The sequence below is a fragment of the Aulostomus chinensis genome, chromosome 6 (genome assembly GCF_037954235.1).
Source record: "Aulostomus chinensis isolate RoL2024-O1b breed Wild chromosome 6, RoL_Achi_v1.0, whole genome shotgun sequence".
NCBI classification, from domain to species: domain Eukaryota; kingdom Metazoa; phylum Chordata; class Actinopteri; order Syngnathiformes; family Aulostomidae; genus Aulostomus; species Aulostomus chinensis.
In genome coordinates, this window is record NC_141325.1 from 22,538,176 (window position 1) to 22,559,816 (window position 21,641).

The 21,641-nt window shown below is 44.1% G+C and overlaps 1 protein-coding gene and 1 long non-coding RNA gene across 2 annotated transcripts in view; both read right to left on the reverse strand.

The window, feature by feature from the left end:
* LOC147260452 (uncharacterized) overlaps positions 1–10,052 on the reverse strand; it is a 28,813-nt gene extending 18,761 nt beyond the window's left edge. Inside the window, exons 1-15 of the mRNA XM_086205531.1 lie at positions 10,023–10,052; positions 8,948–9,001; positions 7,505–7,558; positions 7,065–7,109; positions 6,915–6,959; positions 4,294–4,401; positions 4,067–4,120; positions 3,599–3,652; positions 3,414–3,467; positions 3,112–3,219; positions 2,970–3,023; positions 2,335–2,442; positions 2,207–2,260; positions 2,034–2,087; positions 44–97 (exon numbers count right to left, since the gene is read on the reverse strand). Of these exons, the coding sequence (XP_086061657.1) occupies positions 44–97; positions 2,034–2,087; positions 2,207–2,260; positions 2,335–2,442; positions 2,970–3,023; positions 3,112–3,219; positions 3,414–3,467; positions 3,599–3,652; positions 4,067–4,120; positions 4,294–4,401; positions 6,915–6,959; positions 7,065–7,109; positions 7,505–7,558; positions 8,948–9,001; positions 10,023–10,052 (930 nt within the window). The remainder of the gene's footprint in view (positions 1–43; positions 98–2,033; positions 2,088–2,206; positions 2,261–2,334; positions 2,443–2,969; positions 3,024–3,111; positions 3,220–3,413; positions 3,468–3,598; positions 3,653–4,066; positions 4,121–4,293; positions 4,402–6,914; positions 6,960–7,064; positions 7,110–7,504; positions 7,559–8,947; positions 9,002–10,022) is intronic.
* A 265-nt stretch (positions 10,053–10,317) lies between these two features.
* On the reverse strand, positions 10,318–14,541 carry LOC147260453 (uncharacterized). The gene is made up of 7 exons (XR_015116294.1): positions 14,396–14,541; positions 13,484–13,537; positions 13,333–13,377; positions 13,198–13,251; positions 12,902–12,946; positions 10,458–10,511; positions 10,318–10,372 (listed from the first exon to the last, which is right to left on the reverse strand). It is a non-coding gene; the product is annotated as an uncharacterized LOC147260453 (long non-coding RNA).
* Between the last annotated feature and the right edge of the window lie 7,100 nt (positions 14,542–21,641).

The following is a 21,641-nucleotide window of genomic DNA, read 5'->3' on the forward strand; positions in this document are numbered from 1 at the left end:
AACCATCATATTTCCTTGTTCATTATTAGCTGCAATATTGTACCTTGAGACCTGGAATTCCTCGAATCCCAGTCAAACCAGAAGGACCTCTGCCTCCCTGTTGAAAGTATTAAAAAGCAAAAGGTCAATTATATCAAGAGACCATTTTTCAAGACTTGAACAAGCTTGTTCTGGTTTGCCTCACCATAAAACACCATTTTGTTCCTCAAAAGGAGAGCCACTGTAATGACTTGTGAATCGCTGGGTCAGGTAAGCATGTTAACTGTTCTAACTGAACACCACAACTATCTTATAACAGCAACCTGTTGGATTATACTTTTCAGGTGTATTCAGTTGTAGAAATGTCTTGGCTTTTTGAATAATCAGTCTGTTTGTGCTGTGGAATTCTACTGGGTTATACTGTGCAGAAAGTGTTGTGACTATTTATCACTATTTCAGATAAATGGGCAATCTGTGGGAACCTGTTGTAGCATTACTGCATTATATCCAAAACCACTGTATGGGCTGTTACCATATGGCATCTAAGCCCCCATCTCTTACATTTGGTCAACAGTCACTGCTTTCCATCACACTCAGCAGATAAAATCTAAAGGAGACAGAAAATTTTCAGTGCAATAGTGCAGTGGTGCAACCTCCGATTATGTGATCCTCCTCCTGTTGATACCTTCGATACATGGCAAGGCAAGGCAAGGCAATTTTATTTGTATAGCCCGTTTTCACCAACAGTTTGTCTCCAAGGGCTTCACATGGCATCATAACAACATCCTCTGCCCTTAGACCCTCATATCAACTGAGGAAAAACTCCATAGAAAACCCTTTTAACAGGGAAAAATCTGAGAAACCTCAGGGTGAGCAACAATGGAGGGATCCCTCACCCAGGACGGACAGACATGCAGTAGATGTTGTTACAGACAAGAAAACAGTTTACAATGCAGAATGTGGGAAACACGGAAATGTTAATAACAGCTGAAGAAGGAAGCTTCTGGTAGGGGAGGCAGGGAGAGCAAGCCAGCTTGATGGGGGACTGGATGGTAGACTGGTTAATGGGAGGGGAGCGCAGGCCGATGTAACAGCAGGGAAAAAAAGGGGGGGGGGGTAGGGGGGCAATGCAGGCGGCGGTTGGTGCAGACAGATGGAGCTCCGGTGGATCTGTGGAAACACAGAGAAACTGCGAGACACCAAGGCCAAACTACAAAGTGCAACAAGTAATGGTAATAACAGTTCCAAAATGTGCGGGGAGGAGAGGAGGAGAGAGGAGAGGAGAGGACGGTCTTAAGCCTGGACTTAAAAGTAGTCAGAGTGTCTGCCTCTCTGACCCATGGAGAGAGCTGGTACCACAGTAAAGGAGCCCGGTAACTGAAGGATCTATCTCCCAGTCTGTTTTTAGAGATACAGGGAATCACTAAAAGACCTGCATTCTGGGAGTGGAGTGCTCTGGTTGGACAGTGAGGAATAATGAGTTCTTTCAAATAGGATGGAGCTTTATCATTAAGAGCCTTAAAAGTCAGCAGAGGGATTTTGAAGTCGATTCTAGATCCTACAGGAAGCCAGTGGAGAGAAGCTAAAGTGGGAGAGATGTGTTCTTCCACGTCCATGACCCAACTCTTTATCTAGCGGTCAATTTACTGGAAATACATGCTTGACCTCAAACAGACTTTTATTTGTTTGCATATTATCTGTATTGTAGTTTTTACTGATCTCATTGTTTCTTCTTAAATTTTCTATATCTGCATTCTTATTTTGTTCTTATTTGGTCATCCCCAGTCAAGCACTTCGATGACTTTGGTTTTTGGTTGTGGCTTTGCAAATAAATCTGATTTTCACATCCATGAAAGGAAATGAGACAAAGTTTTGATTTCAGTTTTTCCATTCTGGGCTACTGTAGACACGTCACATGCTGGGCTCCACGGAAGAGAACCACTTTTTAATTACAACAACAGTTGTAATTATTTACTACACCCTGGGCACAGAAAATGTCATGCTTTTGATCAAATATGATTTCTTTGAGGAGAGTGTGCCATGAGATTCTCTACCTTTGGTCCGAGGGACCCTTCAGGCCCTGGAGTCCCCAAAATACCTGGAGAACCCTAAAAGTCGATGCACAAATTTCAGCAATTTTAACCATTTGAACTAGGCTATACTATAAAAAATGCAATACTTCAACAAAATTCCATTTACACTTTTACAGGGGTGGAAATGAACTCACCCGTCGTCCAAAAAAGCCAGATGGTCCAATTTTTCCGACAAGGCCACCTTGTCCCTGATATAGGGATATGTGTCACATGGGCAGATGATGATTTCAACAGGCACACTGATTGATAAAAAGATATTTACCAATAAACCTGCATAACCCTTTTCTCCTATTGATCCTCTTGGTCCTTTTGTGCCTGGGACCCCTGGAGGCCCCTTGGATCCCAGTGAACCAATATGCCCCACATCTCCCTGCGAAGGATCATTTAGAATGTAGCAATGAGTAATATAACAATCAATGAAAGGTTGTGTGATATATTCTCACTTCCTGCAAACATTGGATTAGTGAGGGATGGTATCTGGCTGAGGCAGGTATGATGTTACTGTTGCTGCAGTCATTTTGCTATTTTGTATTTTGGTCAGAAAAACAACATAGTTTCTCACCGTTCCTTGAAATTGTTAACAATATCTGTAAGAGATCTTACTGAATCTTGTCAGCCCTTCAGTTTGTGCTTCTTCTCCATCATTAGTTATTTCTAATCCTTTGGTCATTAATCAGCCCGCTCACTTGCCATATGTGGGACAATAACCTGCTCTTGTGTCATGTGCCCAGTGTGACACTACACAGACTTTGTACTAGAGAACAGGCTAGTCCAACAAATCAGGCATCATGCAGCTCCTCCCGGCAATGGGGAGATAAGCATGCAGCTAGTTAGCCACAGTATGCAGATGTTTAAAAGCCACAGTAGCTAACAAAATGGTGTTGAAATTAAAATGACCTTTACTCCTTTGGCACCTTTATCCCCTTGAAGGCCAGGTTCTCCAACATCTCCCTGTATGAAGAAACAATAAAAAGAAGCGAGTCAGCAGAAAGCTCTAGAAGAAAGAGAACGAAGTGACAACAGTAACAATAGGTCTGACCTCTTTGCCCCTTGGCCCAGGCTCACCCTTCAGCCCCCTGGAACCCTGATGTCCAGGCTCACCCTTTGGTCTCTTGGGTCCTAGTTTTCCATGAGGACCTGGAGCTCCCTGTTTCATCAGGATGAGATCTTACTGAACATTAACTGCTGCGTCATACTTCATCTGTTGCTCAGTGCAATCTCATACTGGAGAAACACATCAGATGTTAACTGATATTAAGATCTTTTCAAACAAGGCCCGGGGCTCTATCAGTATTGCATTACTAGCATGTGCGTGTGTGTGTTTACAATAAATTCACAAACCTGGTCACCTCTCATTCCAGGAGTGCCTTCTTCCCCAGCTGGACCAAGAGGACCCTCCATGATACAATCATATGCATCAGTATTAATGCAATACTATCTGTCGAACTGTGTTTGTGACATGTTGAGGCTATTCATGATGATAAAGGGTTACTGGACACTACTTCGTGATATGTTAGCTGACAGACCTGTTCTCCATCCAAACCTGGGGGACCAACATCACCAGCAGGACCAAAAGCTCCCTGAAATGATATAAAACACACTGAATGACAGCTTAAATGATGCAGTCTGAGCATAAACCAGAGATGCAGTAAGAAGATACATGATGGAGATATAACTGATGGACTGTGCCATGTTGTGGTGGCATCTGGACTCTCAGTGGAGGTAAACAGGTGATGGAACCAAGGTATCAGGGTCTCACCCAACTTAAACTGCAGTATTCACTACAATACAGAACAAGTGGTGTTTATGATTTGCAAGGAATGAGAGTTCAAGGAAAGTAAGGTGCCACTACTTCACACAGAGCAGCAGTCAATCTCAAATTCACATCACTGTTTTCATAGTATGATATAATTGATTAAAACATGAACACATGAACAAAAACCATTGTGATAAGAACAAAAAATATATTTTACTTTATTTCTAAAATCAGTTACCTTCTCTCCTTTCTCACCAGCTGGACCCCTAATTCCAGCAATCCCTGGTGTTGCCTGATGAGACAAAACAGTGAATAAGCAGCCTTGGGTCTTTGAAAGACACTTCATAAATAAAGTTATCATGGGACCCAAAATGTACACTGTATAAGAGAATTTTCAGTATATTTTCAGTATACATATGTTATGAAGGGCACCGATACAGTTTTAGATCAGAGAAAGTCACTTACTCTGAACCCTCTTGGTCCGACTGACCCTGGTGGTCCTGGACGCCCAGGGCTTCCATGAGAACCTGGGCTCCCCAGTCCACCTTGGTGTCCTGGCTTACCTCGAGGGCCCTAGAATATTGATGAAAGATGAAAATATGTAAACATGTAAACTCCATACAGAAAAGACAGGGGACAATCAGAACTCGACACTACACTAGGACACACACTATGGACCTTCTTTCTCCATCCATCCATCCATTGTCTTCCATTTATTCTTATTAAGGGTCGCAGGGGGCTGGAGCCTATCCTAACGTCAATGGGCGAGAGGCAGGGTTCACCCTGGACAGGTCGCCAGTCCATCGCAGGGCCAACATACAGAGATGAACAACCATTCACACTCACATTCATACCTACGGTCAATTTAGAGTGTCCAATTAGCCTAGTCCCCAAATTGCATGTCTTTGGATGGTGGGAAGAAGCCGGGGTACCCGGAGAGAACCCACACAGGCACAGGGAGAACATGCAAACGCCACACAGAAAGATCCCGCGCCCGAGCTGCGACACGAACCTGGAACCTTCTTGCTGTGAGGCGACAGTGCTAACCACTGCACCACCGTGCAGCTGGACTTTCTTTCTCTAAAGGTAAAAGTGCCTCTGCTTTGTCACTTGCATATGGATCTGCAAATTCTCAAACATGAGTGTCTGATTTCAGTAGTTACTGACACATGCACAGCTGAGACCAGAAATATTTCTTCGTCTTCGTCTTCGTCGTCCTCCGCTTCATCCGGTGGGTCCGGGTCGCGGGGGCAGCAGTCTCAGCAAGGAAGCCCAGACTGCCCTCTCCCCAGCCACTTCAACCAGCTCTTCTGGGAGGATCCCGAGGCGTTCCCAGGCCAGCCGAGAGATATAATCCCTCCACCGTGTCCTGGGTCGGCCTCGAGGCCTCCTCCCAGTTGGACATGCCTGGAAAACCTCCAGAGGGAGGCGCCCAGGAGGCATCCTCACCAGATGCCTGAACCACCTCAACTGGCTCCTCTCAACATGGAGGAGCAGCGGTTCTACTCTGAGTCCCTCCCGAATGACTGAGCTTCTCACCCTATCTCTAAGGGAGAGCCCAGCCACCCTGCGGAGGAAACTCATTTCGGCCGCTTGTATTCGCGATCTTGTTCTTTCGGTCATTACCCAAAGCTCATGACCATAGGTGAGGACTGGAACGTAGATTGACCGGTAAATCGAGAGCCTCGCCTTTTGGCCAAGCTCCCTCTTCACCACAACAGACTGGTTTAGCAACCGCAAGACTGCGGATGCCGCCCCAATCCGCCTGTCAATCTCCCGCTCCATCTTACCCTCACTCGTGAACAAGACCCCGAGATACTTAAACTCCTCCACCTGAGGTAAGACCTCCCCCCCGACCCGGAGTGGGCAAACCACCCTTTTCCGGCTGAGGACCATGGCCTCAGACTTGGAGGTGCTGATTCTCATCCCAGCCGCTTCACATTCGGCTGCAAACTGTCCCAGCAAGAGCTGGAGGTCGTGGCCCGATAGCGCTAAGAGGACTACGTCATCCGCAAACAGCAAAGACGACATCCTCCCAGAAATATTTACGACTTCTTATTTAAGATTGTCCTCAGAAACCAATGCAACCCTTTGGTACCCTTTGGTTTCGTGAATTCTTGTACTACACAAAATTTGTCATCATCCTAAAACAAATGAAAAGCTGAGTAATTGACAGTGTCAATTACTGTTCCTTGAGGACAGTGTCCTCAAGGAACCAAATGTCACAAAAGACTGCCAACAACTGAGCCCAGGAATACTTGGTTTATGTAATATTTTAATCATGGTGAAATTGTTTTTTAATTTCATTAACATTTTATCATAATTTCCTATTTACATACAAATTCCAGTTATCACACAGTTATTATCCAGACCACTTTGAAGAATAAAAGGAGTGAAATGTGAAAAATCTTGTCAACATCTGTTGATGTTTTATTGGTGCTTATTTTACTGTTTTCACTTTAGCTTTTTTTCTCTTCCGCACACGATTGACTGACCTGAGGGTTTCTTTATGCCTGATCCCATCTGATCTCCTTTTAGAAGCAAAACTTTGTGGCCAACATGCAGTGGTCGGTAGAATACTGAATATCTATACTCGAGTAAAAGTACATTTCTCCAATAAAAAATTACTCAAGTTAAAGTAAAAGTTACCATTTGATTTATCTGTTCAAGTAAAAGCAAAAAAGTACCTGGTTAATAAATTAGTTAAAGAACAGGTTACTTTTCATATTGATATTCATCAGCTATTGCAAATTACAAAAGAGCACTTCAGTAGAGAGTAGAAGCACAGTTTTAATAAAGAAAAATTAAAAGTTCTAATTCTTGAAAAACAGAAACACTTTTACTCACGTGCGTTACTTGTAACTTCTTACTACCCACCTCTGCCAACATGCCAGTGATGGCTTTGGTAACAAAATTTATGAATGAGTGATAGTAAGACCCAGTAAAACCTCAGATATCCTTTTAAACTTCACCTCGCAGGAGTCAAATCTTATTGTAAGCTACAGAAAGGGCTCTATCAACACATGACTGCATGTACATGCAAACACATTGCTGATCATGGGCTCTCGTTGTGGGAACCTACTCACTGGTGGTCCCCGAAGGCCTTTGGCCCCCAATACTCCATGGTGGCCCTAAGAGAAAAAGATCAAAGATGACAATGTTCAAGTATTGTCTCAAATTATGATGTGACATCTGATAAGTGGAACTTGTAGGGTCACGAACAGTTTAGTTTTCACCTGTGGGCCCAGAGGTCCTCTTACTCCTGGCAGGCCCTTAGCACCCTGAGGAGACAAAGGAAAACTAGGATTTCATAAGCTATCGTGTTTGTGGAGCTGTGTGCATTTGTGGATGCATGCAAACTCAAGGCAGAATATGGATCATAGAGACACCTACTGAGGCAGAGCTATGATAAAGATGGTTTTGAGTTGTTTGGCAGGTGTTTATCTGTCTGATTGTGGTAACGTGATTTCATCGTGGAGCATTTCAGGTGTGTGGGGAAGGAAACAAGGGATTGTGGAATCTGTCACTGCAGAAATCACCTGCTAGATGGAACAGCTTAATTTGCATTCTTAACACCATGTAAACTGTCAACACTGTTTGTGGGAAGAGTGTGTCCATATATTTGTGTGTGAGCACATAACCTAGAGTCAAAGCAAGTTCAATCAATTAGACTCACAGGACGTCCAGTCTTTCCTGGGACACCTGGTGGACCTGTAACGCCAGCATCTCCCTGCGGAAGAGCAGTCACATATCAGAATAACAACAACTTGCACACGATAACTGATGTTTGTTCCACACGCCCTAAAAAATGTCACCATGGCAAAACACTCTTAGAAAGGACCGACAGCTCTAACGGAACGATTTTTGTAATCCAAAAAAAAAGAAAAAAAAACTTTTTTTTAGATAGAATGAACTGGTTGGAAGCAATGAAAAGGCAGAAATATTATTGTATTCAAATAAATGTAAATTTATGGTAATTAACATAAAGCCCTCAACAATCAGGCCCCTTCATATTTGACAGAGCTCATAGTCCCCTATTATCCAAGTAGAACCCTTCGCTCCCAGGATGCAGGGTTACTGTGGACCCGTCTCCCTGTTTCGGTCCGGGATGCAGACACCCTCTCTACCTTTAAGAGCAGACTTAAGACCTTCCTTTTTGATCAGGCTTATAGTTGGGCTGCTTAGGCTGGCTCTTAGATACGTTGCTACAGGCTTAGACTGCCAGGGGATCCCCCATGGTGCACTGGGCTTCTCTTTCCTCCACTCTTTTCTCCTATATGTGTCATATATAAATCATACTCATATGTGTTACTAGCTCGTCTTCTTCTCCGGAGCCTTAGGGCTCCCCGCATCCCAGATCCTGGGTGCTGCTGGAGGAGGCTTCAGACCTGAAGATGCTCAAGCTGCCACCCGTAACACCACCTTCTCACGTCCCCATCTGTCCATCAGTCTCTCCTTCCCTCTCTTCCCTTCTGTATATCTGTCTTCCTCCATTATCTGTCTGTCTCTGCCCCCCAACTGGTCAAATCAGAAGCTATTGAGCCACTGAGCCTGGATCTCGACGTCCCTGCCTGTTAAAAGGAAGGTTTTCGTCATCACTGTTGCAGGATGTCTTTGCTTGTGGACAATTGCTGGGTGTAAATTCCTTAAAGGAGTGTGGTACTAGACCTGCTCTACTTGTAAAGTGTCATGAGATAACTTTTCTTGTGATTAGGTGCTATACAAATAAAATTGACTTGACTTGACTTAATTACTGAACAGCGGTAGTGCTGCCAATTTACAGTTTAGTGGCATTAATAAATTTACACAGGTGGTTACACTCAAATCAAATCAGAGCTTCCTTCAGTCTTAAAGAATCTGGTGTGAGTTTTTAGTAGCAAGGCTTTTTATCTGAAAATTTACAGCCATTTCTACCCAGTATGTGAAACATCATGGTACCAGGTCACCAGGCATCTTCATAGCAATGCAAAGCTCCAATATCTATGATTTGTGGGAAGGGTAGCAGGTATTGTGAATATGATTCTGTGCATGATAACATTTTTAAAAATTGTATGGCATTTACGTAAACATAAAACTCTCTAAATTGATAGTATAGCCTGACATTTGAGCAGCATCTTACCCTGGGCCCAATGTGACCTGCTCTCCCAGTTAGACCCACTGTTCCTTGATAACCCTGTGGAGATGTTCAGATTCATATACCATTTCAAGTCACTTCCACAAATGTTAGAAACATTTTAAATCAAGACTGGATGTTATGAAGGCATAAATACCAGTTTGAGTGACAGTTTGTTACAAATTGGGTTGGAGGTAGGCAATGAGATGGAAAAAAGGCTGCTTCAGTAATCTGGTTAACCTAACACGAGATGGTGGGTTCAAGGATTGCTAGTTGTGGATTGTCTTCTTGTTTTGATTTTTGTAGGTAAAATAGTTTTCTTGGCAAGTTGTTTAACTTCTTCACCTTTTGACATTACGTAGTGAAGCTCATCATCAGAGGGCAGAGCATTTGAGGGTGACAAAACTGTATTGGATGGGTGCAAGTTGTTTCCAGACAATAAGTGCAGGCTTGTAAATATGAACCAGTTTGGTGGGGAAAGCATACTGTGTGAAGGATGACTCTGAGATGATTTCAAGAAAGCCATGTGGAGAGAGATGATAGGCTGATCCATTTCCAAAAAGTTGCAGTGCTGCTTTTCATGGGAGGTGGGAGTGTTGATTTGGAAGGTGATGGCAATTTGGTCTGAGATGGTGGCTGCTGGTGGTGCCAGTGGAACAGAGCAGGTCAGCCATGTGACATTTATTGTTGTTGAGGAAATCTACATTTTGGGAGATGTTAAAAAAATATCAGGCTTTTAATCTCCAGAGTTGGGGGACAAATCAAGCTTGGGGAAACAGAAAATAAATGCATGAACAGGAGTTTTCGGCTAAACATTTTAAAGGAAAGGGATTCAAATGATGGTCAACAATATCACAACATTATGAAGAATCAAAATCATGGAGCATTTTAGACTATTGTTGCTGAATGCATCATTCCCATCTCTTGCTGAGTTTGATGTTGCTTTCCAAGGCAAGGCAAAAACCAAACCTATTTCTCCAGCTTTTTCCAGAACAGTATAAGTTTAAGAAATTTTTACAAAATTTCTTTTAAACTTAAGTCTAGCCTCTGAGGTAGGTAAACAGTTCATGAAAGTACTTACATACATGCCTACTGGCCCCTGAGAGCCCATCAACCCCGGTTTTCCTGTAAAGCCCTATAAAGAGACATTGAAATCCAGCTATCACATGTTTATTGGGAAAAATCACTAAACTAAATCATTGTCATCAGCTAGATCAATTATAAATAAAACGAGCAAACATAATAGGGTCTTCGCCTGAAGTACCTTCAGGCTCAGGCCCTAATAAATTAAAAAAAAAACTCAGGCTCAACTGTATGTATGTGATGAAACAGTTATTGCAGAAGAGAACCAAATATTCCTGAAACATATCTGCTCACCCTTTCCCCAGATGCTCCAGGCCTCCCATCTTTACCTGGCTTTCCTGAAGAACCCTGCAAGGGTCACATGGTTCCTATTAGAATCTGGTTCAATCTTAATATGAAATTATAATTATTATAAGGTGAAGTGTTGGCCCACCAGAGCTCCTGGAGAACCCGCCTGCCCCAGAGAACCGGCTGCACCAGGAAATCCCTTCATGTGAACACAGACATAGAGTGATTGATAGCTACACTTCCATTCATATATCAGACCTCTCTTTTTTTTCTCAGGGTCGTATGAAAAAGAGAAGGTTACAACTTTAGACAGATTAAATATACACTGTGCTCTCTTTTACTTTCCACTATTGTAAGTAGACCATGAAAAGGGCACCGAACTGAGTTCACCAGCAGACAAGAGTTGTCGTAGTGAAATCTTGGTTAGATGATGGCTTTTGATGAACAGGTGGCGGCTGGCTGAGTACAGTTTCCCTCTTTGAGTGTGTGTGTTTTCCTTTCCGCTTCCCCTATTATCTCCTCCTCTGTCATTTTGTGTTCATGTCCCCTCAGGAGCACACTAGTTCATCATCTTCAGCCAACCAATCAAGCCTCTCATCTCAAAATTGTCATCTTATCCTGTACATGTAGTGATCTCAGCCACATCACCTTATTATTTGAGTGTTATACATATATATTGTACGGTTTTGGAAACTTTAACCTAGTTGCTCTCTCATCTGTGTTTGTCATCTGAGTCAAAGTTGACTGCAGCTCTTCAGGAGCGATAGTCCGCCACCTTTTCACCACCAACTGTCAATCATCAGTTATTGCAATAAACTGTTCATACTTGACTTAATGGAGTTTTGTGTCGTGTGTATCTTCTTCCCAACCTCAAAAAAAGTTCTTCTAGACCCACATGTCCAGAAACACAGCTATATAGCCATATTCTTCAAGAAGTCTGCTGGTTTTACTTCATTTCAGGTTATTTATTCCTGTTAACATCAAAGATCTTAATATCCAATTGAAAAATTATTGATTATACAAATCTTTTGTTTTTGTTTGTTTTGTGTGCTGGTTTAGAAATACTAAGAGGTAGAGTGGCCGTCTAGCAACCAAAGGGTTGCTGGTATGACCCTCACTTCTCCTAGTGACCATGTCGAAGCATCCTTGAGCAAGATACTGTGCTCCTAATTCAGACCTTGGCATTTTACGGCCCAGGGGCTACATCCAGCCCTTTGGCCATTCCTGTGGTATGTCAGTCATAAACACAAATTAACAAGTATTTATGCTGTGCATGCAATACAAATGTGCTGCTTTTATTTTGAAAAGCCTGGCATTTTTATTATTTACACTTGGATGCATGTATCTGCGCCTGTCTGCCTGCACAGCAACAGGTGATGCTCGCCAGCACCCCCTGGCCCCCTAAAAATGTCGGCTCACGTTGTGTTTTCAACAAGATATGGATTGCCAAATATTTCTTTACAGAAGTCAAAAGTAAAACTTTTCTTTTAGTTTGTGGTCCACAAGCCATTGTGTTTAAGGATCTTGTCACAGGTCCACAGTATTAGTGACTATTTTGCTTATGTTCACCTGCCTGATCAATTACTCTCCTTTCATTGCATATCCTGCCACACTCATCTACCCTGCAATCACCTCATTTCCCTCACCTGAGTTTCCCTGCCCATCTCCACACCTGGATCCCATTGACTCATCAGTCACTCCTTATACACTGGTCCACATAATCATGCTCCTTACCAGATTATCTGGTGTGTTTTTCTTGCTCTCCACCATGTCTATATTGTTCTGTCTGCTCGCCTGTTACCGGATATCCTTTCTGTTTCCCGGTCTTGAGAATTGCCTTATCCCTTGGAAGTCATCCACTTGATCTGCTTGGTTTGTGACCCCTGCTTGATTTTTGGACTGATTAAAGTGTATTGGACTCAGCTACTGTCTCTGAGGTTGTGCTATTGGGTTCGTATGTTCAGAGCTGTGAAAAATATGAATTGCCATGACTCCACAGACTGGGTTTTTCTCACTGAACAAGTAAACTGAACTGAAAGCATCAAAAGCACTTATTGCTGTGTTTGTATGAAGTTGATCTTTGTTCATCTTTAACGTACTGCAAAACATCTTTTCAGTTTTTGTGAAGATTAACATTTTAACAATAAAATGAAACAGTGATGTAATTTTTTGTTAAACAGTTTAATTTCATAGGATTATTTTCCTCTTTTGACCTACACCACAATTCATATATTTACAGAATGTTCTTATACTTCTGATTTCTAGGAGCAGCTAATCAAAAAATACATTACTGCTTTTTTACAATGTGATAAAATTAATATTGAGCAAAATTAAGTTCAAGTTATTGTTGGTTCAGCCCTCCAACAAAGTTCAGATGTTTCATGTGGCCCCCTGTAGAAGTTAATTTGTATAATCCTGGCCCTGCACAAATTGCATCTGATGGCCCTGCAATGGACTGGTGACCTGTCCAGGGTGTACCCCGCCTCTCACCCAATATCAGCTGGGATAGGCTCCAGCCCCCATGCAATCCTTAACAGATAAGCGGTATAGAAAATGGAAGAATGGTTTAGAAGTAACTGAAAGACTTACTTTGTTTCCTTTTGGCCCAGGAGAGCCAGCAAAGCCTGGAGCACCCTGCAACAGTTAAACATGTAACACAGTACCAGTCGATGTTGAGTTGGCTTGAAGAGAGCTAAGGGATGTTTCGATTTACAAAACAAGGAGTTGAAACATGCAAGTGCTTAGAAAGCACTAATCTGCAAGACTGCTGCAACTTTTCCTGCAACTTCTTTATCTCATTCTTAATCTTGGTGTAAACTAACCTATTGACATCGGGTGAACAGTGAGTACATCAGCATATGAGATAAAAGGTATTAAATGGGAACCTGTGTACCAGACTTTCCATCTGGTCCCTCAATCCCAACTCTGCCCTTAAAACCCTGCAACACATAAACAAAAGCATGAATCAGTGTGTAACTGAGGAACCATCACATGAGGGCTGTGGATTGTTTTCCTGTTACCATTATGCCTGGCTGGCCAAACAGTCCCAAGAGTCCTGTCCGGCCCTGAAAATACACAGGAACAAAGACAATGCTAATAAAAACAAAATGGATTTACAGTATAAGAATCACACGTAAATCTAATATTCATTAATACCAGCCAATGGTTTACCCTCAATCCTTTAGGTCCTCTCTGCCCTTGCGGTCCTGGATGGCCTCTGCTACCCTTGATATGAATACAAAATGTCACTGCCAGTTTGTGCTAAAACCAATATCTGCCATACATAAGTGGATTTGAGCTTCAATATAGTTGGTTTTAACAAAAAAAGAATGATCTCATTCCGACTCAAAGAGACTTTCCGCCTTTGTTCAGGTCACTCTCAAGTTAAAGCTGCATTTGTTCAGGGTTTGAGGTAGAGGTGTGATGATTGCGTAATTGGAAGTATCACAGAGGACACAAATTTCATTTTTTGCTTTAAAAGTCATTTCTGCAATCAACACAAAAGAAGAAAACCTGCAGGCAAACAACTCACTGCAGAAACAGGCAAAACAAGAACACAAGGTCTCTTTATATCACCAGTGGTAATGCACACGACAGCCCTAAATTCGTCAGCCCAGAGATCCAGAGCCAAAGCTAAAGGTCTATTCATTAAACGGCTTAATAAAACTAATAAATTTCAAACCTGAATAGGATTTATGTACTTACTCATTCTATTATCGTACAACTATTTCTAGCTTGTCAGTTATTTTAAAGATAATATAGGTTATTCTTGTGCTGCCGTGTGGTAGAGGTTGACATTTTCATGACTGATGATTGTAAATTTAGTTTGGATGCATCCAGTGTTGCCATACTTCCTCTTTTAGTATGCTGTGCTTGACAATCTTGATAACTGATAAGAGTTGTCTGATATAGTTGCTGGAGCTAAAGATAGGCAGACAGATGGCCCAAAAAGGAAGGACAGACAGACAGACGTTCATGTCATCACTGCAATTAATGTTTTCAAAACTTGGCCAGCTTGCATACTGATGTACAGGGTTACAAATGTGAGCAGGCAACAAGCAGGCAACAATTAAAGCATCTGACCTGTAGCCCCAGTCTCCCAGGCACTCCCTGGATACCAGGCTCCCCCTCTTCAGCCTGAAGAGACAGGAAAAAGGACTTATAGCATAATCATTGCATAATAGAATCCACTCCAAAATTTTGTCGAGTGTTCCGATCAAATTACAAGCAGCATTTGTCACAGCTCCCAGCCCTCCTCCACCTGTTTCCCATTCCCCTAATGAGCACACCTGCCCCCCTCCCCCGAATTTTTAAAAAAATAAAAACTAATAGCGCTCCAGCTGATGGGTTTGGGTGCTGCTCTACGTTTCTTGTCAGTAAGATCTGGCCAAGAATGGACCCAGCATCACTAGAACCCATCTGTTCAGTGCTCCGAGAACAAGGCAAGAAGATGAACACCCACGAGGATCGGCTGCGATCCCTGCATTGCATGGTGGGAGACATGGCTCACCACCAGGAGGTTGGCCTGTCTGATGGAGCGACTGACTTCTGCAGCTGCTACAGTCTCCAATCCACGCCAGACAGCACCTTCCACTCCTCTGCCTTAACTGCTTCACCAGCAATTTCTTGTCCTGAGCGTTTCTCAGGGAACTCGAGGGATTGCCCTCCCTTCCTCATACAGTGCGACCTCCAATTTGAGCTCCAACTTCAACTCTACCCCACAGATAGAGTCAGGATACCTTTTATCATCTCTCACCTGTCTGGAAGAGTGGAAAGCCTGGGCCACCTCCAAGTGGAGCTGGGGCTCAGAGATTACCTGCTCCTTCCCAGCCTTCACTGTGGCACTCTATGACAACTTCCAGCATCGACTACCTTGAAGGGAGGCAGCCCATGATCTGGTAAAGCTGAGACAGGGAGAACTTTCAGTGAATATGCCTTGGAGTTCTGGATGCTGGCAGCCCAGAGCCGATGGAATCCTACCACCTTGATAGATGTCGTCTTGGAGGGGCTGTCAGAGGAACTCCAATTCTGATTAATTCACAAGGACCTCCCAGAGGACATGGATGAAGTGATAGGACTGGTGGGAGGGACTTGACAAGCAACTCCGGGACAGACACAGAATTCACAACAGAGCCATGGCCCATCCAGTCCTCCCAGTTCAGCAGCAGGGTCAGACCTGGCTGACCAGTTGACACCTTATCTTCTCCCAGCTGCAGCCTTTTACACCCCAGCTCCCTGCACAGAGCTCCAACCCTCCCCGTACCTTCTCTGAATGTCACCAAACACCATCCCTGGACTCATCTCCCCAGTCAACCCCCCTCCTAGCTCTCCATCAACAAGGACCAAGTGAGGAGGGAGCTCAGGAGGACAAAGGTGAGGAAAGCAACAGGACCCAATGTTATCAGCTCTAGGTTGCTCAGGGAGTGTGCAGACCAACTCAGTGAGGTGGTCCAGTACATGTTAAACCTAAGCCTCAGCGTGGACACAGTGCCAGTCCTGTGGAAGACCTCCTGTGTAGTGCCGGTTCCTAAGATAGCCCATCCTAGTGAACCAAGCCACTACAGACCTGTCACCTGATGAAGTTCATGGAGAGGATCGACGTCAGCCACCTCCACTCTGTGATGAGCTCTGCGCTGGACCTGCTACATCGGGATGGATGATGCCATCATCTATCTGCTGCATCGGGCCCTATCTCACCTGGAGTCACCTGGAAGCACTGTGAGGGTCATGATTTTTGACTTCTCCAGTGCTTTCAACACCATTCAGCCATCACTGCTGCGGGGAAAGATGGAGGAGGCCGGCATGGTCCAACATCTGGCTGCTTGGGCAATTGACTACCTATCTGACAGATCACAGTACGTGAGGACAACAGCTGTGTGTCAGATATAGTAACCTGCGGCACGGGGGCCCCCCAGGGGATGTGCTCTCTCCATTCCTGTTCACCCTCGACTTCAACTATAATGACCTCTGTCACCTGCAGAATTTCTCAGATGACTCAGCCATTGTTGGCTGCGTATCAGAGGGGGACGAGCAGGAGTACAGAGGGGTCATCACGGACTTCGTGGACTGGTGTGAGCAGAACCACCTGCTGCTGAACACCAACAAGACCAAGGAGTTTGTGATTGATTTCCATAGGAAAATCTCCCCCATATACAGCTGTGAACATCCAGGGCTCAGACATTGAGTAAGTGGACTCATTCTAGTACCTGGGTGTTCACATGAACAATAAACTGGACTGAACTGATAATACCAACGCCCTCTACAAGAGAGTCGCCTCCACCTGCTGAGGAGACTGGGGTCCTTTTGGGATTTGCAGGGCCCTACTCTGAACTTTTTATGACGCTGTGGTCGCCTCTGCAGTGTGCTTCGTCATTGTGTGCTGGGGTAGTGGAGTCACGGACAGGGACAGGAAGAGACTGGACAAACTGGTGAGGAGAGCCGGCTCTGTCCTGGGCTGTTCACTGAACCCTATCCAGGAGGTGGCAGACAGAGGGATGTTAGCCAAGATGACATCCATCTTAAACAACTTCTTCCCTCTGTGAATGCTGCTGTAACTGCCTAAATTTCCCCTGTGTGGTATTAATAGAGTATTATTATTATCATTATTATTCAAGGGTAGTCCAGGTGAATAAAGGAGAACCTCTGCCTGTATTGTGGTCCTGCCACAATACAAGCAGATAGATATATGCTCTGTCCACAGGGGAATGAGAGGCAATGGACACTTACATCAGTGAGTCATTGGGTGCAGGTATTATCTGCCCATCTTCCTTCCCAGCAGGTGCGGGGGTTTTCTTTGTCGAGAAGAAGGACAAAACTCTGCGGCCCTGCATCAGTTATAGAGGACTGAACGATATCACTGTTAAAAACAGGTACCCTCTCCCACTCATTTCCTCTGCCTAGGAGTTACTGTAGGGGGCGAAGGTTTTCATCAAGTTGGACTTGAGAAGGATGATGAGTGGAAGACTGCCTTTAATACCCCCTCCAGACAGTACGAATATCTTGTCATGCCGTTTGGTCTAACTAACATTCCTGCAGTGTTTCAAAACCTTAATGATACCGAGATTTTGTGAATCATTTTGTTTTTTTGTATCTGGATGATATTCTGATTTTTTCTAGCTCTCAGAAAGAACATGAACATGTTAGCATAGTCCCCTAGAGGTTGCTGGAGAATAACCTGTTTGTAAAGTCCAAGAAATGTGAGTTCTATACCTCCTCTGTCACCTTTCTGGGGTCCATCGTGGGCCCAGGGGGGTTGGCGATGGACCCAGGTAAGGTGGAAGTGGTGCTCAATTGGCTCACTCCAGCCTGCCGCCAACAGCTGCAGCATTTTCTGGGGTTTGCCAATTATTATAGACAATTCATCAGTGGATACAGCTCTGTGGCAGCCCCACTTACAGCCCTGACCTCAGTGAAGGTTCCATTCCGGTGGACTTCAGAGGCTTCTGAGGCCTTCCAGACCATGAAGAAAAGGTTCACCTCTGCCAATCTTCTTCAGGTACTGGACTGGGACCACCAGTTTGTGGTGGAGGGGAATGCTACAGCACCAGGGTAGAAGCCATCCTGTCCCAGAGGGCTGCCATGGACCAAAAGCTCCACCCATGTGCCTTTTTCTCCTAGTGCCGAACACCAGCTGACAGGAACTATGATGCGGGGAACTGAGAGCTCTTGGCCAAGGTCCAAGAATGCTAAGCCAGATGCAGTCTCTTGTATATACCCAGAGGGGGAGGAGGACCCTGCACTGGAGCCTGAGCCCATCCTACCAGCAATTCACCTGCAGGCTCCCCTGGTCTTGGAAGTGGAGGAGAGTGTGAAGGCTGCATCAGAAGGTCAACCGAGTTCAGGAATTAATTCGGGCTTGTTCCATTTGTGACCAGCATAAGACCACCTTCCACACTCCTGCCAGCCTGCTCCACCCCCTGTTTATACCACACTGCCCCTGGTCACACATCTCTGTCAACTTGGTGACTGGACTCCCCACATCAGATGGCAACTCAATGGTATTCACGTGGTGGACAGATTTAGTAAGATGGCCCATTACATGCCACTTCCAGGTCTTCCCTCTGTCAAAAGGACAGCAGAACTGCTAATACAGCATGTCTTCAGACTCCACGGAATCCCCATTGATGTGGTTTCTGAAAGGGGGTCTCAGTTTTTCACCCTTTTCTGGAGAAAATTCTGGAAGTTACTGGGAGCCTCCGCCAGCCTGACTTTGGGATACCACCCTCAGGCTGGCGGTCAGACCGAGAGGGTCTGGAGACAGCGCCCCACATTTCCGCATCCAATAACCCCAACTCTTGGTTCAGGCAGTTGAAATGGGCTAAATACACACACACAACTCATTGATCTGTTTTGCAACTAACATGTCCCCTTTTGAGTGTGTTCTGGGGTATCAGCTTCCTCTCTGCAGGGACCAGGAGAAGGAAATGGCTTGTCCCTCAGCCCTGTTGTCTGCTCAGTGATGATGGTGAGTGTGGAAGTAGGCCCGCCAGGCCCTCCTTATGGCAAGGAAGTGGTATGAGGTGTCTGTTAACCAAAGACATTCAAGGGCACCCGAGTACAGGGTGGGACATCGAGTATGGCATAATACCTGACACTTAAGGTTGAAACACTGCTGCACTGTTTTGCCATAGGATAGTTCAGGTTCCTAGACTGAATGTCCTGAAGTAATTTCAGTTATTTAATATTTAGCTGTTTATTCATATAGGACTATTAATAGGTAATTGGTATGAGATACAGATAAAGATAGAGATGGAAAGAGACAAAGAGAAACAGGAGAGAGAGAATGACAGATAGGCAGAGTCTGGGAAAGAGAAAGAGGTAGACAAGTGCAAGGAGAGAGACAGAGGGATAGGGGGCTAGATACACAGCAACAACTGACAATAATAGCAGCTATTATAAAGAAATATGGTCTATAATAACAGTACCTATTAACAACAATGAAACGTGTACAATTGCAACAGGGGCGGCATGGTGGTTAGCACTGTCGCCTCTAAGCAAGAAGGTTATGGGTTCCAGCCCTGGCTCGGGCACAGGATCTTTCTGTGTGGAGTTTGCATGTTCTTCCTGTGCCTGCGTGGGTTGTCTGTCTATATGTGTTGGCACTGAGATGGACTGGTGACCTGATGGCTGCTGGGATAGGCTACAGCCCCCCCCCCCCCGCGACCTTTAACAGGATAAGCTATAGAAAATGGATGGATGGAATTGCAGCAGTACTAATTGTGCTAATGCTAATGTCATAGTGGTAATCCTTGAACAGCAGCGGAAAGGATTCAGGATTGCAGTGAAAGGATTCAGATGAATCAAGTGGACCTTCGGTCTCCAATTTTTTTGTCAGCTCTGTTTTGTGTTTCACACTGTTTCAAACGTAACAGAACACATCCTCAAGAATCAATGGAAGCTGCTGCACTGACCATGGGAATGGCATTGCTTTCTGCCACAGGTCTATTTTTGTCCACTACTGTATGTGTGACTACACACTCTTCCAGGCATATAACATAACAGAAACTGCACAATAAATTGAACAGTCTGTTTGAAAAAATGATTTAAATGGATACCTAAATGTACCATTGTGTTGTTTTCTTTGATTATTAAAATTGGTATGGAAATTTGTCTGGAGGTGGTGAAGATTCTCAACATCATCTTTTTATATGGAACTGGAACCAAGGAAAAGGCCTTTCACTAGACCCCTCTCTATACAAAACCCCTTTTGATAAGCATTTCCCAGTGTGGAAGTATTTAACCTAAACTGTCCGGATCAATAAGTCATGATATTTCATAAGCATATTCATTGACTACCAGTAGATGTTACAGAAATATCCTAACTGAGTGAAGACAGTGGTCTGAGGAACAATGAAATCATCTCTCCTGAGAAGAGAAGATGTGACCTCTTTAAAGGAAACTTTGCAGCTGTATGTGCTGACAGCTGGGTAACCTGATTTTACATTAGTGATGACATATCGCTATATTTTCTAAAAATGTAAATATATAAAATAGGTCCCTCAAAAAAAATCAATCAATACCGTCTTCAAGTAAAAATGATATGCTGATGAATAAACACGCAGACTGTGAGGTTGGTAATGTGTCACCCTGTGTACATGAGGGTTGTGCTCAAACAAATGAAGAGAAACCATTACTGGACTCCTCCTCCAGGCCAGGAGGAGCTTTGTTCAGGTAAAAGAAGATGAAAATTAATGTAACAGTCAAACATCTGGATTCACTGGAAAACTGTTGTTCCAAGATTGTCAATGTGAAGAGACACTGGACGTGTACCTCTCTTCCTCTGGGACCAGGTTGACCTCTCACTCCTGGAGCACCTGAGGAGCCACGTTCACCCCTCTCTCCCTGATGCCCCTGGACACCTGCAACACCTGGCGGACCCTAATGAAACAAATATGTAGGCAGCAGGTTTGTAGAAAATAGAATATCAGTGGCAGGAGACAATAGCTTCTGGTCATCACTGTTCTCCCAAGAAATCCTTCACATATTCAGGTATTAATAGTTACATAAGCTGCGGGTGTGTATGTTTTACATGCTCAGACTGGATGTTATAAAATGGATATCTGTGCGTTCTGCTGAGTCCCTTTGTACTTTAAGAGACAATTGAAGACTCAATTGTTCAGAGAGCACCTAGGCACTTAACCTGACTCTTCTCCTCTTTGAGGTAGAATAAGTCAGAAGGTCCAAGACCCAGCACTTAGTGATTATGTAGCACTAACTGTGTTGTGTGATGTTGTATGTCTGTCAAAAAAAAAAAAGGGGGGGGGGCAACACTTCTTCTGCCACTAGATGGCAGTACCTGTGACCAAATCACAACTGAAGCACTTTTGCGCTTCCTATGGACTTTTCCTTAATTAAGTCTAAATTCTTGCTTGTGTTGTACGTCGCTTTGGACAAAAGCGTCTGCTAAATGAAATTGTAGAATTGTAGATATTATCTTATGATAATACAGATGGTGAGCATGGCACAGTACATGGCAAGATACTGAGCCCCTAATTGCTCCCGATGGCCCTGTGATGGACTGGTGACACATCCAAGCTGTACCCCACCTCTCGCCCAATGTCAGCTGGGATATGGCTCCACACCCTCGCGACCCTTAACAAATAAGCAGTATAGAAAATAGATGGATGGATGGATGGATGATAATACAAATTTGTGAGGGGCAGCTGTCACTTGTTACTGCAATGAGAGAGAGGTGTGTTCGCCCTGAGAATCATTCCCTTCACAAAAGATGTTTTTAGCTCCATCATGCTAATGTGAATGTTGTCATTTCAGTGCTCAGCCTCAGGTCAGGATTTTGTGCACGCAATTTCTGGAAGTTGAAAACATCCAT